Source organism: Gadus morhua, chromosome 4, assembly GCF_902167405.1.
Source record: "Gadus morhua chromosome 4, gadMor3.0, whole genome shotgun sequence".
NCBI classification, from domain to species: Eukaryota; Metazoa; Chordata; class Actinopteri; order Gadiformes; family Gadidae; genus Gadus; species Gadus morhua.
This window is the reverse complement of record NC_044051.1, coordinates 775304-797347: the sequence shown is the minus strand read 5'-3', so window position 1 is coordinate 797347 and position 22044 is coordinate 775304. Positions and strand designations below refer to the sequence as shown.

General features: G+C 45.5%; 1 protein-coding gene across 1 annotated transcript; it reads right to left on the bottom strand.

Annotated features, from left to right (window-relative positions):
* Window positions 1–2033: 2033 nt before the first annotated feature.
* On the bottom strand, window positions 2034–22044 carry LOC115542913 (NLR family CARD domain-containing protein 3-like). The gene is made up of 8 exons (XM_030355406.1): window positions 21992–22044; window positions 19697–21482; window positions 16502–16675; window positions 9231–9404; window positions 4282–4455; window positions 4062–4108; window positions 2746–3240; window positions 2034–2038 (listed from the first exon to the last, which is right to left on the bottom strand). The coding sequence occupies exons 1-8, from the start codon at window positions 22032–22034 to the stop codon at window positions 2034–2036; spliced, it is 2898 nt and encodes a 965-aa protein (XP_030211266.1). The 5' UTR covers window positions 22035–22044.

The following is a 22044-nucleotide window of genomic DNA, read 5'->3' as shown; positions in this document are numbered from 1 at the left end:
ACGGTGCGGCCACACCAAACGCGTTACTCGCGTTGGACAACGCGAGTAACGCGCCTAACCTGACGCTTGACCAGTGTGTGGTGGTTCAACGCTTCCAACGCGTCAACGCGCCAACGCAGCTAGATGAGTCCATGTCCATGCAAGTGAACGGAGCGTTCCCTCTTCGTCATAACTATCAAACCAAACATCCTTCACATTCACTGAGCGAACATTATGAAAGTAAAATGCACATTTCTCGCTAAAAATGCTTCCATAAACGCATTTAATGGCGTAACTATGTAACTATTTCCACCCAGAATAAAGAAAAATGTCGGCAGTGGCTGCGCTGGAGTCCGAGGTAGGAAACCCAAACGCCGCCGTGTTTGGGTGATAGAGTTTAGATCGGGTTAGATTAAATAATCTCGGATATAAATAACAATAATCGGGTTAAATAACTTCACATGGTGGGTCTGGTGTGTTTCCAGCATTCGTAGTGTTGATCAGCAGAGAAGCAGTCCGCCAAGACGTTGAGGTTGCTTAGCAACCAGAGACTCTGTCCATGCAAGTGAACGGAGCGTTCCCTCTTCGTCATAACTATCAAACCAAACATCCTTCAGATTCACCGAGCGAACATTATGAAAGTAAAATGCACATTTCTCGCTAGAAATGTTTCCATAAACGCATTTAATGGCGTAACTATGTTACTATTTCCACCCAGAAAAACCCAGAAAGATGTCGGCCGTATGCTTCTGTGCAAGCTCACTACTCTCTGCCAGTGACGTCGGGTCAAGCTCCACGCTGATTGGCTACCGCGGCTAAGCGTCACGCGTTGGAGCGTTGAAAGTTCAATTTTCTGAACTCCGGGCGTTGGTGCGATGGGCGCGTTACTGCGTTTACGTGCGTAATTACGTGCAACTGCCGCGCCTAACGCCCCCAACGCAACGCTTCAACGCTTCAACGCGTGTACCGCGCCTAAACCAATGGTTCCCTATGCAAAAATGCCGATTTTCAACGCCCCTAACGCGAGCAACGCGGTTGGTGTGGCCGTACCTTTACACTAACAAAATCTTTCTCTTACCGGCCGTTTCTCCAGGCTTTTTATGGCTGTACCAGCGCGGCTTTTTCAGCGCTTTCTAGCGCAGCTTTGCTGCTGCTGGACAGAACGCTGTCTGATTTGTTTGCAACTGGCGTTTCCTGAAAGAGTCTCTCTTCCCCTTTCTGTCCTTTCCGGTCAGGTGACGCAATGACGCGGATTTCCCAGGTAACGCTCTGAGGAGGGATTCCCCCAGCTGTCAGTCGGCGCTGCATATTAACCCCTTCATATCCAGCGGGGATTTTCCAAGTTGACTTCACAACAATCGTGTCCACAATTTGCCGCGAAAGCCTTGAAACCCAAACCCCGAAACCCGCCTCCACAGCGGCACGCGTGGATACTGTAGGTATAAAACGCTACTTTTTACGTTGAAATGCTACGTATCCAGTGTTCATGGAAACGTACACCGTCAACGTTTTTTCTTGGCGACTGGGTTGAGTAGGAGAGGCACTGGCCTGTTCCTAGACTAAGAGATGTGAACACAGAGAGACACTAAAACACACCAACATTCTACATTCCTCCCTCTTGTTCATATGAAACGTAGTTTAAAGATCACCCTTTAAAATGAGAATTCAGTGTATCTACTGGTAAACAATTAACAATTATCTAAATCAACAAAATGAAGCATAAAAGGCAACAGTAAACATAAAAAAAAGTATACTCATCATCCACAAGTAAACCAGGTGTAGGCTAATTAAAAAATAAAAAACTCATTAGGTTACTCATGATTAAACCAAAACAGATTTATATTGTAAAATAAAGGAAATGGAGTGTCCAGACAGCGCCCTCTGCTGGGCAGTGAAGCTCCACCTTCCTCTGACAGCTCTCACTGTCCCCAGCAGTAAAGTGGTTCTGTTGGTCTGAACAACACTAAAGGGCCCAGAGGAAGGCTTAGCCTTAGAAACGGGGGGCAGTTTGGGGCCCCAGACCTTACGACGGGTGGGGGGGCTCTCTAACACAGCTACCCTGAGGGGGGGCAACAAGATCCGGTGAAACACAAAGGGAGATAACTTGATGACCACATAGAGCATGATAACAGAAAGGACCAACGGCAGTGCCATCTGGACTATCTGAGAACACAGAGACCCACCCAGCCCGCTGAGCCATCCCACACATGTACATCAGTCTGTACCCCCCCTCCCATCCTGATCAGGCCAGAGCAGCTCCCACACATGCGTGGGTGCATGTGTGTGTAACGTATGCACACCCTCACCCCCCTCCCTCACCCTCACCCCCCTCCCTCACCCTCACCCCCCCACACCTTCCCCCCATCCGCCCCCTCATGTGTGTGTTTGCATGTGTGATGATGTGTCATTATAGTCCGGGAGCCGGACCCTCAGCCCCGTCACCCCCCCTCAGCCTGACACAGAGACTCCCCTCAGACTCGGGGGGGAGGGAGGGAGGGAGGGGGGCAGGCAGACAGACAGACAGACAGACAGACAGACACACGGGAAGACAGACAGACAGACAGACAGACAGACAGACAGACAGACAGACAGACAGACACTGAGGCCCCTCTGACCCCCCCCCTCAGCACCCTTGGTGTGTGTGTGTGTGTGTGTGTGTGTGTGTGTGTGTGTGTGTGTGTGTGCGTGTGTGTGTGTGTGTCTACAACCGACATAGAGACACTGAGGACCCCACCCCCCCCCAATCTACCCCCACCCCCGGGAGGAGGTCCTCCTGGGTGAAGGAGGACCAGAAGGTGTGGAGGTGTGTCAGTGTGTCTGAGGACCCTCCTCCACCTGGGGACACTCTGTAGAAGGACAGAGAGCCAGCAGGCCGGTCCAGATACACTCCTACTCTGGTGGAGCCAGCGGCGCGGAGAGGGAGGGCTGTCTCTGTACCGTTGTACCAGACAGAGTAACCACCATCAGAACAATAAAGAGTCCAGGACTTGTTGTTCCGTCCAAGCCAGCTGTCACCACCCTGTCCTCTCCTTGTGATTCCTCTGTATGTCACTCCTATCTCAACCCGTCCTTCCCACTCTACCTCCCAGTAACAGCGGCCAGTCAGAGCCTCTCTACCCAACACCTGGTACTGGGAGTCAAATCTGTCTGGGTGATCCGGATACGACTGGTCCTCTCCAACCTCCGTCACCTTCCTGTTGTCCTCAGACAGAGAGAAGTCTCTGTAGGCCGTGTTGGGGTCCAGTGTGAGGTCACAGGCATCTGAGGGAGAACCAGACATGATGAGCTGCTGAACCGCTCTTCATCATCATCATCATCATCATCACTGGTACTGTTCTGTGGGGGGGGGGGGGGGGGGGGGGGTCATGTGATGTTATAGTTCCACTATTGTTACATAGTAGTAACAATAGTGGACCCGGACCGTCACCCCCCCGCCCCCCCCTCCCCCTCCTCAGCACCACCTCCTCCCCTCCGACTCAACGCCCCCCTCAGCCCCCTCCCGCACACCCCCCCCACCAACAGCCCCCCCTCAGCCCCCTCCCCCCATCAGGTCCCCCTCTCAGTCCCCCCTCTCACCCCTCCCATCAGTCCGCCATCTCACCATCCCCCCCCCCCCCCCCCCCATCAGGCCCCCCTCTCACCCCCCTCTCACCCCCCCCCCCCCCCCCATCAGGCCCCCCTCTCACCCCCCCCCCCCCCATCAGGCCCCCCTCTCACCCCCCCCCCATCAGGCCCCCCTCTCACCCCCCCCCCCATCAGGCCCCCCTCTCACCCCCCCCCATCAGGCCCCCCTCTCACCCCCCCCCCCCCAACAGGCCCCCCTCTCACCCCCCCCCCCCATCAGGCCCCCCTCTCACCCCCCCCCCCCCCCCCATCAGGCCCCCCTCTCACCCCCCCCCCTCCCCTGAGCCCAGATGTTAGCTTCATGATTCATGATGGTGGACAGTATTAATATACGTAAGATACATGATGTCAGCCATCATCTTCATTCCCAGTAGGATGTGACCTCACTTCCTGCTGTGTGGACGGACTTTCCATTTCAATAGTGAGTGTGTGATGTGATGAATCAAACAGACACTTACACTTCTTTAGAGCTGGTTTCAGCCTCCACACTCCACCGTGCTCCACACTGGGGGGGAATCAAGGTGAGAGCAGCATGTTGAAACATTCACCTTCATCATCTGCCGTCTCATAACGTTCTGCACAACATGAGTGACTGCGGCCTTTTCAAACCACTTCATCTAGCAGCATGACTCCTTGTAGGAGACTTTGTCCCTGAGTGGTGAGCTGTCCTCTCCATACCTGAGAGTGTCCAGTCTCCAGCGTGGATCCTCCAGTCCAGCAGAGAGCAGCGCAGCTCCAGAGTCTCCTGGGTGATTGTAGCTCAGGTCCAGCTCTCTCAGATGGGAGGGGTTGGAGCTCAGAGTTGAGGCCAGAGAAGCACAGCCTTCCTGTGTGACCAGGCAGCCAGACAAGCTACACACACACACACACACACACACACACACACACACACACACACACACACACACACACACACACACACACACACACACACACACACACACACACACACACACAGGTGTAAAATCCTGTGTTTTTCCAGCCTGCCAACCAGTTTCTTTACGTCCTACTCCAACCACAAGTGGCGTTGCCTTGGTGACGGTCCTTTTATGAAGCACTTCCTGGTCCAGTGAAGGGACACCGGTGGCGAGGTGTGTGTGGATGTGTGGAGCTCCTTCTGGCCAGCGGTTCAAGATGGCCAAGAGAAAGCTTCTCAGCCATAATACGTTAGGTTTTCTAAACCACTCCACATTTGGATTGGGACCATTTGCCACAGCGCCACCCGTGGAAGAAGGCCTTCCCAGAAACAAGCGGGTATTCAACGGCCACATAATACATCAGCATTGTAGCGCCCCAAGCCCTAGTCTCTATTCCGCTGTGGAGCGAGGTCCACTCAACCACAGGACTTTGACTTCTTTATATTTCACTTGATTAAAGTATCACCTTTACCTAGAACTCGGTTAGATTGTACTAACATCTAGATTATAGATCCATCAGGGAAACCACTAACATGATCAAAAGTATTATTATCAGGGGTGCAAACTGGTGATGGCCCAAAAAGGTAGTAACAACATTTTAATTTCAGAAAACAAATGAAAGATCACAGCACGGACCCAGACCTTCCTGTGATTCATGCTCCGTTCTAACGGTTTAAGTGACTCATTAAAGCAGTCAATGATGTTCAGACCTACTGTATAAAGCAGTGCTCACAACAACAACTTAATCTATTAGAATTTAAAATATAATCATGTGAAACTTTAAATACATTTAAGATAAGTAACATACAATACCTTGCAGTAATATTTGCAAACCCCCTTTGACAAATAATGTTAATTTTCTAATGGCAGCACTCTGGCCATCATCATCTGTACAAGAGACAGTTTACTAAATAAACGACCGATAGACCGATAGACTACTTACACAGGTTCAGGTTCAGGTTCAGGTTACTTTATTCGTACCCGTAGGTAAACTTGTGTTGCAGTTTAAAAGTGGGCTTCCGTCACACAGTTAGGACAACACATACAAACAAACAAAAGTGGGACAGTTACATACAGTGGATAAAACAATTAAAGTGCTCCAGTGCTAATCCAAATTTGGACACTTAAAACTGACCAACATAATTAAAATATAATAAAACCCTGATAAATTACGCATACAAAATTAATGTCGTGCAAATATAGCAGTTTCTACAGCTTGTTCTTCAGCGTGATTGCAGCTGGAACAAAGCTGTTTTTAAAACGCTTGGTTTTAAACCTTGGAACTAAAAACCTTTTTCCAGAAGGGAGTAGCTGAAACTCTTTGTGCAAAGGGTGCAAACGGTGATTTAAAATAGACTCGGTTATCCGCTGTACCTGTCTAGTGTACAGGGAGGCCGGGTTCGGCTGAGATTCACCAATTAACTTACTGGACCATTTCACCACCTGATTGAGTGAGTTCCTGTTCTTAATAGAGAGACTTCCAAACCATGAAACCAAAGAAAAGGATACAATAGATTTGATAAAAGCACGATAAAACAAGGTCATTATGGTTTTATCCACCTGGAAAAAGAACAGTTTCCTCAGACAGTGAAGACGCTGGTGTCCCTTTTTACACACAGCAATACAGTTTTCTTCAAAATTCAGTTTAAAATCAATTATTGTTCCAAGGTATTTGTATGAATCCACATATTGCACCGGTAGTGTTTTTATTGTTGTGACATCGTTAGGGGAAGCATGTTTTCTAAAATCAACGATCATATCTTTTGTTTTGAGTATGTTTAGTTGAAGATGTGACTCCTCACACCACTTCACAAAATCCTCTATTATTGGGCCATGACCAGTCTCATTTTTCTGGAGGAGACTAACAATAACAGAGTCATCTGCATACTTGATTATGGTCCTGTTTGCATATTTACTTTGACACATGTTGGTGTACAGGATGAAAAGTAAGGGTGACAGCACACATCCCTGTGGTGAACCAGTAGAGGAGCAGAGTTGGCTGGACAGTACTCCATTAACCCTGACTCTCTGTGTCCTTTCAGTTAAAAAATCCACAATCCAGCCCACAAGATTAAAACCTAGGTTGAATTGTTCTAAAAGCCGGCTCGCCAGGATGTGTGGTTGGATTGTGTTAAAAGCCAATGAGAAGTCCACGAAAAGGAGTCGAGCATGAGACCCACTTCCCTCCAGGTGTTTAAAAAGCAAGTGGAGCAAAGTGACAGTGGCATCCTCTACACCCCTATGTGGCCTGTAGGCAAACTGCATGGGGTCAAGTAAATGCTCAGTTTTTTGTATGATTTCTAACCTTACCAACTTCTCAAAATGCTTCATTATAATTGATGTAAGAGCCACCGGTCTAAAATCATTAAGGGTTTTTGGACCACTCGATTTAGGGACGGGGACTATAACAGCATCCTTCCAGACTTTAGGAACATGCTGTGTCTGCAAGGATGTATTAAAAATGTAATGAAATATGGAGCTCAGCTCTTTTGCACAGGATTTAAGTAGTTGGCCACATATATTGTCAGGGCCTGTACTTTTGTTGACCTTTGTCGAGTTAAAAACCTTTAAAATATTATTTTGCGATAGTTGAAAGTGCTGTTTTTCTTTTAGTTTCAAACCAAGCTCCTGAACTTCATGGCTAAAATCAAGGGTATCAAAACGACTATAAAAGCAATTAAGAGCATCAGCAAACTCAGTGTCCGACTTAAAGTCCACTAGAGAGAGACGGTTGCTGTGTCTCTGATTCTGGAGGCCCGTTATGGTTTTCATGCTAGACCATGCTGAGCCCAAATTATTGGCAGCCATTTTATTCTCCAAATCAGTCTTATATTTCTGTTTTGCTTTACAAATTTCAATTTTCAGCTCTTTAGTCGCCACATGTAACTCAGAGACTGATCCGCTCTTAAAAGCAAGCCTCTTTTTCTGCACATTAGATTTAACAGAACTATTCACCCATGGTTTATTGTTTGGAAAAATTTTCACCAACTTTATGGTATAATTGTGTCTCTACAGAAGGCAGTATATGAACACACTACATCAGCCAGCTCGTCCAAGTCATCACAACAGGACTGTTTAAACATTTCCCAATCCGTGCTCTCATAACAGTCCCTTAGACAGTCCACAGCTTCTTCTGTCCAGTCCTTTTTTACCCTCATTTGAGTTTTTTCTCTCTTTAAAACAGTTTTGTATTTTGGCAGTAGATGCACACAATTATGATCAGCTGAGCCCAGCGGGGGAAGAGGCAGTGATTTGTATGCATCCCTTACTGATCCATAACAGAGATCAAGCGTGAGAGTAGTTGTCCAATTTCCATGTGTGGATGGACTAAGGAACCAGGAATAGTTCACTCAGAATGCATAATAATGTAGTGGTCTCACCCTATAGTCTGTGGGCCAGGACTGATGCAAAGACAATCCTGGCCAAGCAGCAGAAGTTAAGTGACAATGTCCCAACATTACTGGCCCATTTATGGGTGCACTAAAGATGCAAGAGTATTCTTAATGTTACTGTTTATAACACAGGGCGCTTTAAGACACTTAGAGTATCCCCACTTCTCCCAGAACCACTGCTTACAGCTGTTGAAATACAGCTGGACTTAAAGGGGACCTATTATGCTTTTTCGACTTTTATGACCTATAAACGTAGTTATAATGATTGATAGTCATGTTTAACCATACCAAAGTGTCAAATAATGACGTACATGCATTTCGACGTATTCCCTGCTGACAGTCTGGGGTGGCTGTGCAGAGCGCTAAACACTCGGGACAACGTTAGCGATTTACTTGTTCACATTTCCGGGAAATCATCTACGTAGACGTACTCCTGCCGCGCCCCCATATGCCTGGTCAAATCTGCCCGCACGCGCGCTTCAAGGAAGGTAACCAATCACAACTGAGTTGGGTTGGCAGGAGGGGGGCGAGGGGGCGGAGAAGGACGAAACCGAGCGTTGACAGAGAAGGCTGAAAGCGCCCAGATGAGAGGAAGAGTTTCCCGAAAATCGACATCGTTTTTGTGTATGATCAAACATGACCATCAATCATTATAACAACGTTTATAGGTCATAAAGGTCGAAAAAGCATAATAGGTCCCCTTTAACTATCAATTAACAAGTATTAATCCTTGGCTTTCCTTATTTATTTGTTCATAATGAATAGAGCTTTAATGAGTTTGTCTCTTCACTGGGTACACAATATAACAATATATATTGTTATATTGAATAACAAGTTATTCTGTATCCTATCCATATTTGTGAGTAAAGAATTAGCTATTTAAATAATGAGGACTGGATATAGTAAGCTTCAAAACACGTTTTGTTTGACAATTGCAAGTTTCAAATCATTCTTTCCAGAGACCCTCCAAAATGTTTCTGTTGAGGCTTTCAGGGGGTCTGAGGTGTCCAGCTAGGGGTAAGACCCTCCAAAGACCCCCTGTACTTCACCCCGCTCTAAACTATCATTGTCTCCTATAGAGGGGACAGTGGGGGGGGGGCAATAGTATTATATTTTGAGTTCATTTTATATTTATAATTGAAAGATTGCAGGCATATGGATGTATTAGAATATCCACCTAAACAACAAGGTGTTACATCTCCAATGATACAAAGTCATGGATGTGGTCATCACAGGTACTGAGTTATAAGCTGGGTTCATAACTGTCCTCTGATGTAGAACTTGTGGTGTAACTGTTTGACCATTGAGTAAAACTGACCTTAGAGTTTCCAGTGTACAGTGTGGACTCCCCAGTCCAGCAGAGAGCAGCTTCATTCCTGAATCCTTCAGATCATTGGTACTCAGATCCAGCTCTCTCAGACTAGAGGAGTTGGAGCTGAGAACTGAGGCCAGAGCTTCACAGCATCTCTCTGACAGATGACAGCCAGTCAGCCTTCAAACAAACAATAAACACAACATGTTAGGACTGTGATTCATTTTTTTATTTGAAATTACTCATAAGATATGTTTTATTAGTTTAACTAAATGTCAATACGGTAGATCTTTAAATTATGACACTTAGAGGTCAGATAACTAAAGATTTAAGATAACCTTTAGTTAAAAGAAGAATCAGTTATTTAACTTTACTAAACAACTCTAAAGTGCACCTAACTAGTCACGTTTCCATCTAAAAGGTGAAGCGAATCTTTAGAATGTTCGCAAAAAATAAATTCGAATTGGGTGCATTTCCATTAAGTGGTTGGAGCGGAAAACTACACCCATTCCAGGACTTCCAGCTAGGGGTAAGACCCTCCCAAGACCCCCTGTAATTCACCCTGGCCTAAACTATCACCGCCCCTCACACAGGGGACAGTGGGGGGGGGGCAATATTATAATTATTTTGAGTTCATTGTTATATTTACTAGAGTTTTCAAGCGAGCGTTGCGTGTGCTCAACCTCTAGTTGTAATTAAATCCATAGCAATAATGTGGAAACCCCAGTCGATAATGTAACAGATTTCTGAAAACAATAATCATCATTGAGATTAAACATCTCTTCCAGTGTCCTGGCCAAGACAGGCAGCAGTTGCCTACAGTCACACATAGCATACACACAAAACCTAAGTAAAATAAACCAACTACAACAGTCCGCAGGGGGGAAGGGGGATATCAACATCGCAAGACATTTCGGGAGGCTCAAGAAGTAATATTACATTTGAGCAACAAAGTGTAGTCTTGCGGTAGACTCTATAGACATAATTCACCATACTGTGTTATTTGCATGTTTTCGTTGTGTTATAGGGACCCTGTCTCTTTAAGATCACGTGACTTGTGTGTTGATATGCCGGTCGCCGCAAAGTTTGAATTTAACGGTTATTATATGACAAAATGAACGACCTGCCGTCGAGGTGAGAAATTGTCTCTTCCCTTCTTTTATCGCACGTTCTACAGTCTATAGATAGAACGTCTTACCTGGGAGAGTTTGTTGATGGTGGCGCCGTTATGTTCAAAAACATAACGGCTTACCTAGGTGAGTGTGCCGCTGCCTTTGTCTAGACGTGCGGTGTGCGCACATGCGGTGTGTGCACGTGCTTGTGTGTGCGCTTCCGTGTATGTGATGGGCCTTTGTCTTGACGTGCAGTGTGTGCGCTTGCGTGTGTGTGTTCTTTTCCGTGTATATTCGTGCCCATGTGCGTGTGTGTGCGTTGTGTGTATGCGGCGTGTATGTGCGTGCTTGCGGTGTATGTATGCGTTTGCGCGTGCTGCTCTTGAGCTGCAGGCTGCTTGGCACATGACTAACTTGAGTCACTGGTGCGACAGGCCTGCTATTATAGTAGTAAGATAATTGAAAGATTGAAGGCATATGGATGCATTAGAATATCCACCTAATGTTTTGTATATTAGGGTTACAACCAGCGGCCGCACAAGGGGGGGGGGGGCTTAAGCTCCCTCTGAAAAAGGCTGAGCCCCCTCCAAGCCCCCCCTCATTTTGTTATGAAAACTATTTTATTTTATTTTAAAAATGTGTTTTTAATAATAATGTGGCGAGCAGCGTGGGAACGACCAGACGGGAGCCCACCTTATAAGAGTTTGCAACTCTGGTGATCCAAACTCTGCACGACCCTGCGAGAGGCTTCATGTAAACACACCACACACACACTTGAAACACACATCCTGTCGCCCGCAACCACGACTGCCTCAGTGCCGCCGACCCTCCCAGGATCCGATGCGGCACTTGGCGACCACGGCCGTGATCACCACAATAATATGATAATAATATATATATACATATATATATTAATACATGAAGACATCGGATTGACTTATATGTAACAAAACGGAACTATGAAATCCTATTTTTCGATCCTATCAAGTGATGATGAACGTTGCTGTTTGTTGTATGATTTGATTGGTTGATTCGTATCATATTGTAGTGCAGGGGTCGGCAACTGGCGGCCCGCGGGCCATAACTGGCCTGCAAGACATAATATCTGGCCCGCCAGATTATTCTGAAGTTATATGATTTTATTTTTTATTTTTTTATATCGAATATCTATATCTGTTAGCTTAAATGTAAAGGGCCGGATACAGTGAACTTTATTTTCTTTTACAACCGTTTTTTAATTTAAATTGATCAAATCCTGCTACTACTCCCTGAATGTTAGAGACACACTCGTCACGCGTAAGCTGCAAGGGGCTGAGCGGGAGATATTGGTAACTATGCAATATTAAATGAAACGGAACCGCCCTCTATAGGCCTATATACAACAACCATGGCGACCCAACATTACGTATTTTTGTCTGATAATGCACGCAGAGAAAGGCAGGAGCTGTTGACAAAAGTCCACAAAAGATTTAAGACGCCAAGCTCTGAGACTTTGCTGTTTAACGCAAGCCGAGTCTCTTATGAGCCTACTTCGCCTACAGCTCTTCTAACGGTGAGTAGACTAGGAACGGAGGTTTGTCTACGTGCGCAGTCAGTCAGTACCCGCCATGGTGTGTGTATATGTGCGTATGCACAGTCAATCAGCCCCCACCGTTGTGTGTGTGTGTGTGTGTTTGTGTGTGTGTGTGCAGTCAGTCAGCACCCGCTGTGGTGTGCGTGTGTGTTGTGTTGTGTGAAGTGTTTCAAGAATGGTTGGCTGCTTTTTTAGGTGCGCACTACGGCCCTCTCTCCAGCAAAAGACCTTTCTACACTTTCAAGCCGGTTCGGTCGAGGCTTGGCACGCCCGGCGATTTCACCGTCTTAACTCAAGTTTCCTGTGTAAAACCGAAGGGGTTAAATCCCCCGTTTGTCACGGTGCAGGCTTTCTTGGTTCACTGCAGAAGGCGGGGCTGCACACGGAGTCTAGACCTTTAGATTTTTATGAATGAAGACACCTGCATGCAAGAATGAGTTCACGTCTGAATGTAGGCTGCAAACGCGATTAACTATTTACAAGTGCAAAATGCCAACATATTCTTTATTGTGCTGACCACGTGTTTTTTTACAGACAAAAGCCTCGTAAGGACAGTTCCTCTGCTTCACTCGTAGATCTTTCAACGTCTTTGTTTAATACGGCTGCATCACCCTCTCTCACATGGTCAGCAGCTCGCAGATTACACTTTCTCTCCAGTTAGAACTGCTCATGATGATATCGCTGCATTCATTGTTTCTGTGGAGACAGTGCAGCAACACATCTACCCAAGCCCCCCCCTCCCGGAACCGCGAAGCCGTCACATTTAAATCAGAATGAAACCCAATATACCGCCAATGTGCGTAGGGTCCGGGAGGGTAAATTGGGGTGCTAGCTCAAGCAGGCAATTTACCTCGGGCAGTGTAAACGCGCGGACCATGCAGCGAAAAAGGCGTTCATAAGGCGACATATACTCTGCCAAATATGCCGACAGGAGAGGAGGAGCAGCTTTTTCTTCAATTTATCTTCATATCAAGGGTTAGGACCAGTGGCGTAAATATCGACAGTGCAACTGGTGCACTACACCGTCAGGTGTCAATTCTTCGATTTACATGGAGTTTATTGCCTTACGAAAAGCACGAGTACAGAAACTTTACGTCCATGCAAGAGTAGAAAATAGGTTGCCACTACAGTTACAACACACACCTCATAGCGTCAATAACAAACTAAGGATGTGTTACAACACCAGCGGTGGGTACAAGTAACGCAAATTAGTAAAAAAGTATTTTTTACGGGTAACGAGTACTTTTCACGTTGCTTTTTTAAGTCTGTAATTTTGCTCTTACTAGAGTAAATATTTGATTTAGAATTCTAGTCTTTACTCAATTACATCTTCCATTGGGTCTTCATTAAAATGAGTATTTTGATAAAATCATTATCTTCGTTGTCAAGCGTACACGTAACGCGCCCTCCTTAGGCTGCAAGACTGTTGTGATTCCACAGCCGAGGAGACGAGTCGACCGCTGCGTTGAGTGTGAGGACTAGAAACCTGCGTTCATGCAATACGTAGGCTGAATCGCAATCGAGTCAAGAAAAATCTGATTGACCAATCAGCTAACCAAGCCATCCTGGGTAGTGTTCCTACAAAGTTCTGTCCTTTTGTCAAATGCACAGAGCTGAAATCAATTGGTTTGAAAAGACATGAAATTAATTGTGTTGTATTGTTGAATGTTTGTTTAATGAGCACACACACACACACGTTGGGCCCTATCTTGCATCCGGCGCAAGTGACTTAGTCACTGGCGCATGTGTCGTTGCTAGTTTACAACTGGCGCAGAGCGTTCTTTTCCCACCAGCGCCACTCGCCGGTAAATTAGGGATTGATCATGCGCCCCAAGGGGCGGTTCGGCGGAAGGAGGAGGCGTGTTCTGGCGCAAACGGTATTTCGCCGTCTCTGAATACCATTGCGCTACTGACCAGGAAATACCTGGTTTAAAGTCAGTGGCGCGTTGTTCAGATGCTATTTTAAGGGCGCATGCATACATGCGCATGCGATGCATACGGATTGCTTGTGCACCTCGCGCATACACTTTGCTTCTCTCATCTACCTAGCCGCACATTCTTGGTAAATTATTTGGGAAAGAACAGCTGATGCAGCGGTAATAAGTTGTACTTTTAAATCAATGCATCTGCAAACACCGTACAGAAAACATATATTTTCTTGACACAGACATCGTGTAGGCCTACTTGCCCATAACTTTTAGGATTGATGAGTAGGCCTATTTGATCGTGAAAAACATTGTTTTACCGCGAGTGAGTGTTAAAAAGAATGAATGAATGCGGGCGCGCGTGTGTGCTCTGTTTAAACACACGCAAACTAAACACTCTCATCATCATCTCATCTTCGTTCGCTTCGGCCCCAGACTTCCCTTTCCCGGGCCACATTGACCAGCTCTGACGGGGGGATCCCGAGGCGTTCCCAGGCCAGTGTTGAGATATAATCTCTCCACCTAGTCATGGGTCTTCCCCGAGGTCTCCTCCCCACTGGACGTGCCTGAAACACCTCCCAAGGAAGGCGCCCAGTGGGCATCGTTACCAGATGCCCGAACCACCTCAGCTGACTCCTTTCTAAGTAAAGGAGCAGCGGCTCTAATCCGAGTTCCTCACGGATGGCTGAGCTTCTCACCCTATCCCTGGGAGACGCCAGCCACCCTTCTGAGAAAACTCATCTCGGCCGCTTGTACCCGCGATCTCGTCCTTTCGGTCATCACCCAACCCTCATGACCATAGGTGAGGATAGGAACGAAGATCGACCGGTAGATCGAGAGCTTTGCCTTGCGGCTCAGCTCTCTTTTCGTAACAACGGTGCGGTAAAGCGAACGCAATACCGCCCCCGCTGCTCCGATTCTCCGGCCAATCTCACGCTCCATAGTTCCCTCACTCGCGAACAAGACCCCTCGAGGTACTTGAACTCCTTCACTTGGGCAAACTAAACACGTAACGCATAATACAATCAATGGCAATGTCTATTACCGCGGGGACACATGCATATTAGGATAGCATACAATACTGATAAGAAACAATGTTTATAATGTATTGCGTATATCATTAAATAGAACCACAGTTACCGCATATCATGTTATAGCCTATCATACGTTTTCTTTGCCGAAATTTATTTGAGGACTCAGTATTTCTGAAGTTGTGGTATAAAACCCCTTATTCCATGTGTGAATTAGGCCATATTATTTGGCAATAAACTAAGCCATTTGCAGTTTGAAACTCATGTGCATTTGTCTCATCGGAGACTGCAGACGCGCTGTCAAAATATCAACTCGTCCGATTCAAATGCGCTCATGGCTCTTAAAGGGGATGGGAGCTGGCACTCTCATTGGTTTGTTGCACGTTACGCCCAAACCACACCTACGGGTAATTAGGCTGCTTCAGACCAACCCTTTTGACACTTGCGCCGCGGCGCAAGCGTCATTTATCCGCCTGTAAAATAGCGATAGCGCCGTAGAACCGCCCACAAAGCTACTTGTGCTTTGCGCTTCCCACTTGCGTTTCAGACCGTTAAAATAGGGCCCGTTATGTCTTTTACACTGATCCAAGCACTGCAATACAAAAAAATGAAGTAACTTGTAATTTGAGTTACCTTGTAACAAAGTACTTTTTTACTCTTACTCTAGTAGGTTTTCCAATTGGAATTAGTTTTACTCAAATAGATTTTGAAGGAAGTAATTGTACTTTTACTTGAGTATAGATTTTCAGCACTCTACCCACCACTGTACAACAAAGACTGTGTTACAACACACACCTCATACCGTCATTAACAAACTAAGAATGTGTTACAACACACACCTCATACCGTCATTAACAGGGACGCGTCAGTACGAGTGGGGGGTGCTGAGAGAGAGTCTATATAATGACGTCATAATAAATGCTGAGCAACATCCAATGTTTACAGAGACGAGATGACGGGTGACGTCACATTCAGGGCTCCGCTATGATAAACAATCTTCTGGTGTGTAAAAAGACTCACTCTGCCAACTAGCCACTGTTATTCACAAACGTTAGCCAGTAAACAATGTGGAAATTAGAGTCAACTCGGCTGATACTGTGCTGAATTTCAAACACTAAACATCCCCACTTCCCGTGTCCCTGGTCATTAACAAACTAAGAATGTTACAACACACACCTCATACCGTCATTAACAAACTAAGAATGTGTCACAACACACGCTAATATGTCTGTGTTGTAATGTGAAAATTATATTCTCACGGTCTGTTTCTCTAACTGCCCTTCGTTGTCTGTACCTTTTCCCTGACCCCTTGGGGGGGGGGTCAAGGGTCACGGCTACGTCCCCCGCTGATACACACATGAGGGTTTCCATCTATTATTGACCACCATCTGGTTAGCCATGCTAGTTTTATTGGGGAGCAGAGCTGTTACCAGCATCCTGACAACACTGTTTAGGAAGTCCTTGCTTTTCCAATGCTCTGGACTTCTCCTTGCGGAGCTCTTGGAGAGCTGCAGGGCGAACTCCCATCTGAGGCCTCCGATTACTGTATGTTTATTATGTTTATTACTTCAATCTGTTCAATGTCCTCTGATGTGTAACTTGTCGTGTAAGCGTTTGACCATTGAGTGAAACTGACCTGAGAGTTTCCAGTGTACAGTGTGGACTCCCCAGTCCAGCAGAGAGCAGCTTCACTCCTGAATCCTGCAGATCATTGGTGCTCAGGTCCAGCTCTCTCAGACTAGAGGAGTTGGAGCTGAGAACTGAGGCCAGAGCTTCACAGCATGTCTCTGACAGATCACAGCCATTCAACCTTCACACAAAAAATGTTAGGAACTTTGATTAAAATAACTTGCATATATTTTTGTTTAAATCAATTATTAGAAAAGTTGTATTAATGTAACATCTTATTCATTATTTTTATCATGTTGAATAGCTGTTTTATAGTGTTTGAAAATCGTTTTGTATATTAACATTGCTTTTTATTGTATTTATTATGTTTATTATGTATTGTAAAACATGATAGTAGTAGATCTACAGAGATGTTTGTATATTATTAGAAGTTATATTCCAAGTTGTGTGCTGCTTCACTTTACGTGTGTACTCAATGAATCGTTTCTTCCTCACAGGCTTTATTGTTGCTCTTCTGGACAGAGAACTACTGAGCGCGAGTGCAGTAACAGTGTTTACAGTAATGATTTGTGTGCACAGTTGTGTTACTTGTGCGGGAGCGCAAAGTAATTTTTGCTCGTGACTTTAGTCATTGATCTACCGCCATAAAGGGTGCAGGCCTGTAGGGCTCGGTGTCGCATCACGATACACTCTTCATTCTTAACACGAGCAAAACAACGTCCTGGTTCCATTATGAGAAAAGACGGAGGAGGCGACGGAGGCAGAAACTGGAATCCTGGGATGATCCTCCTCAGGGGAACCGCGCGGCTCTCCGGTCACCACGTGCTACCTGACCCCCTGCTGTGGACCACGTGCTACCGACCCCCTGCTGTGGACCTGGTGCTACCGGCCCCCTGCTGTGGACCACGTGCTACCTGACCCCCTGCTGTGGACCTGGTGCTACCGGCCCCCTGCTGTGGACCTGGTGCTACCGGCCCCCCGCTGTGGACCTGGTGCTACCGGCCCCCCGCTGTGGACCTGGTGCCACCGGCCCCCCGCTGTGGACCTCCTGCTACCGACCCCCCGCTGTGGACCTCCTGCTACCGACCCCCCGCTGTGGACCTCCTGCTACCGACCCCCCGCTGTGGACCTGGTGCTACCGGCCCCCCGCTGTGGACCTGGTGCTACCGGCCCCCTGCTGTGGACCGGGTGCTACCGGCCCCCCGCTGTGGACCTGGTGCTACCGGCCCCCCGCTGTGGACCTGGTGCTACCGGCCCCCTGCTGTGGACCTGGTGCTACCCGACCCCCTGCTGTGGACCTGGTGCTACCGGCCCCCTGCTGTGGACCTGGTGCTACCGGCCCCCTGCTGTGGACCTGGTGCTACCGGCCCCCTACTGTGGACCTGGTGCTACCGGCCCCCTGCTGTGGACCTGGTGCTCAACTCTGAGGATTTATATCCCGTTCAGAGGATGCTCCGGGGGTTAGCAAACCAAGCTAGCTTCACATTTAACGTGTAAAAGATCCCCGACATGAACAGAGACACAAATAAAACCCTCCCCACATGCACTCACTCACATACTAATTTAACCGTCAAACGTGTAATAAGTAAATGTTTACATATCATTTAGCTGGGCGATCTCTACAGAGACTAAAGTACTCTCCTCCTCTGTCTCGTCCCTTTCTCTCCTCTTTCCCGCTCACCCGTGACCTCTCACCCTTCCCCACATGACCCTGAAGTCTCTTTATCAACCAATCCTATTGGTTCAACCCAAGTAGTGTCCAAGTAACAGAACTCACTGAGTAAGGTAAACATGTTTTAAAATAGTGAGTTTACTATTATTAATAATGAACATATAATTATTAATGTATCCTACATTTCAACAATAAATGATTTATATGTATAGCTATATATTTGTACATTTGCACATATACGTAATAGAACTTTATTTAACTATTAATAAACTATTATTAATTATTTGCTCTCCTTATTTATTATTTCACAATAAATAGAGATTTTATGAGTTGTCTCTTCACCCTGGTTACACAATGTAACAATATTTTTCTGTAACCTGTTCACATTCCTGTTTATATATTTTTAATTTGAACAACGAATACTGGACATAGTAAGCTTTTAAAATACATTTTGTGTGACAATTGCAGGTTTCAAATCTTTTTTGGAAATAATTGCTGTTAAGGCTTTCAGGAGGTCTTAGGCGTCCAACTAGGCAAATGGATGTATTACAATATCCACCTAAACAACAAAGTGTAGCCTTTATATGATACCAAAGTCATGACTGTGGTCATCACAGGTACTGAGATATAAGCTGAGTTATATAATTTAGATTTTCAGCATTTATTTGTAATTGTACCTTGAGTAAAACTGACCTGAGAATTTCCAGTGTACAGTGTGGACTCCCCAGTCCAGCAGAGAGCAGCTTCACTCCTGAATCCTTCAGATAATTGTTACTCAGGTCCAGCTCTCTCAGAATAGATGAATTGGAGCTGAGAACTGAGGCCAGAGATTCACAGCATCTCTCTGACAGATCACAGCCATTCAACCTTCACACAAAATAAACAGGAACTTGGTATTAAGAAGTGGCAATTTAAGATTAAACATGTCACTAGAAAATAGTCGAATATGTAGTTGTTTTGTTGTCCTTGAAAAGTCCTTTAATATTCTAGTATTCTATATATTGTGTTTTGTGTGCATTGTCCTTTGGGATGTCGATCGATTACATTTTGTTAAATTAATTGAAGAACAGCTGTGATTAATGGCAATTATTCTTTTTCTCCTCTCAAGACTGGAAATTGTAAAAATTGATATTTCAATGTAAAATATTGTAATTAATTTATAATCAACACAAATGTAAGTATATTTAAATGCAATTGCTGTTTTTTAACTGCTTATTTTTTTTACTATCAACACAGATCCTCAGATCCTCTTTTCCATTCAAATCATCAAGGCAATCAAAATTAACAGCTTATATATATATATATTACTTATAACATATATTTTACTTATTTATTCTAGCTTAAGTTAACCTAGAGATATGTTTTCTTTTTGTATAGCGTTTTCTAGTATAATGTATATTGTGTTGTGTCTATTGCAATACATGTATTTGTAAACTATAGTGATGTTTTGTATATTATTATGAATTTCATATTTGAGTTTTATGCATATTGTGTTTTGTGCATTATAATACATGTTATTAGTGAACCTACAGAGATGTTTTGGAGACTTTGACCACTGGCAGCAGCCTCAGAAGACCCTCCTCTGAAGCTGAGTATTTCTTCAGGTCAAACTTTTCCAGCTCCTCTTCTGATGACAGCAAGATGAAGACCAGAGCTGACCACTGAGCAGGAGAGACACGTTTTTTGAAGAGACTTCCTGATGTCAGGGACAGTTGGATCTGCTCCACTAGAGAACGGTCATTCAGCTCATTCAGACAATGGAACAGATTGATGCTTCTCTCTGGAGAGAGATCTTCATTTATCTTCTCCTTTATGTATGAGACTATTCCCTGTTGGAACACTGGGCCGCTCCCTGTCTTTCCCAGCAGACCTTGTAAATAATTCTGATTGGTCTCCAGAGAGAGGCCCAGGAGGAAACGGAGGAACAAGTCCAGGTGTCCGTTCTCACTCTTTAAGACCTTGTCCACAACTTTCTGGTAGAGGAGGAGGAGTTCCTGTTCCCGGTAGGTTTGTTGTTTTTCTGAGAGTAGCTTGACACCAATGTCAAGGAAAGACAGAATGTAATAAAGGGCAGCCAGAAACTCCTGGATGCTCAGATGGACAAAGCAGAACACTTTGTCCTGGTACAGCCCACACTCCTCTTTAAAGATCTGGGTGAACACTCCTGAGTGCACTGAGGCTGCTCTAATATCGATGCCACACTCTGCCAGGTCTGCCTCGTAGAAGATCAGGTTGCCGTTCTCCAGCTGGTTAAAAGCCAGTTTTCCCAGAGTAACAATCATCTCCCTGCTCTCTGAACTCCAGTCTGTATCTGTTTCAGCTCTCCCATGGTACTTCCTGTCCCCCTGTATGGACTGAACCCTCAAGAAGTAGCTGTACATCTGAGTCACAGTCTTGGGCATCTCTTCTCCTATCTGGGATTTTTTTAAGCAGTCCTCCAGAACTGTAGCAGTGATCCAACAGAAGACTGGGATGTGACACATGATGTGGAGGCTTCGTGATTTCTTAAGGTGGGAGATGATTGTGTTGGCCAGTGTCTCCTCTTCAAATCTTTTCCTGAAGTAGTCCTCCTTCTGTGGGTCGGTGAACCCTCTCACCTCTGTCACCATGTCAACACACTCAGCAGGGATCTGATTGGCTGCCGCAGGGCGTGTGGTTATCCAGATGAGAGCGGAGGGAAGCAGGACGCCCCTGATGAGGTTTGTCAGCAGCACGTCCACCGAGGTGGACTTTGTGACATCAGTCCAGATCGGGTTTTTCTGAAAGTTCAGAGGAAGACGACATTCATCCAGACCATCCAAGATGAAGACAACTTGGAACCGGTGGAATCTGCAGATTCCTGCTTCTTTGGTCTCGATGAAGAAGTGATGAAGGAGTTCCACCAAGCTAAACTCTCTCTCTTTCAGTAAATTCAGCTCTCTGAAAGTGAGGAGAAATGTGAAGTGTATGTCATGGTTGGCTTTGCCTTCAGCCCAGTCCAGAGTGAACTTGTTCGTCAAGATGGTTTTACCAATGCCGGCCACTCCAGTTGTCATTATTGTTCTTATCGGTTGATTTTGTCCAGGTAAGGGTTTAAAGATGTTTTCACATCTGATTGGTGTTTCCTCCTTGGCTGGTTTCCTGGAAGATGTTTCAATCAGTCTGATCTCATGTTCCTTGTTGACCTCTCCACTGCCTCTCTCTGTGATGAAGAGCTCTGTGTAGAAGTCATTCAGACCTGTTGGCTGTCCTGCTTTAGGGATTCCCTCAAACACACGTCTGAACTTCTTCTTCAAATGAGACTTGATTTTACATTGGCACTCGACAACAGCAGATCCTAAATGAGAATGAACAGAATACATGAGTTAATGGATGGTGAAATCAGTGGAAACATGTCAATATCTTTTTTTAATTATCAACTTCATGATATTCAGTGGCTTTATTACTTGTGGTCGGAGAAGCTGGTCGTGACAAGGACTGCGTGTTACAGATTCAAAATGTTCAGGATAATGAAGTTATTTCAACAGCAATATGATGAGTCCAATAATAATAATGATAGGGAATCGGTGTAAAGTTACTTGTTATGCCGATATAACAAGATAGTGCTGCATCTATTCCACTGAGTTATTCTGCTGATGATTTGTAGTTAGATTTTTAACATTCTTTAACCTGATGGATCCACAATAACCCTACATATCTAGATCAAACCATTTAACCAATAGAAAAAGATATCTCGACATTGACAAATCTCACATTATTTCATTTAGTCTGCACAGAACAAATACGAGTCTCATACTGCTCTACAAAATAATTATTTATTCTGTCTTCAAAATAAGAGTCTCTTACCGGCCCACAGTGTGTCGGCCAGTTCCTCCTGGTTCATCTCCATCAGGCAGAGC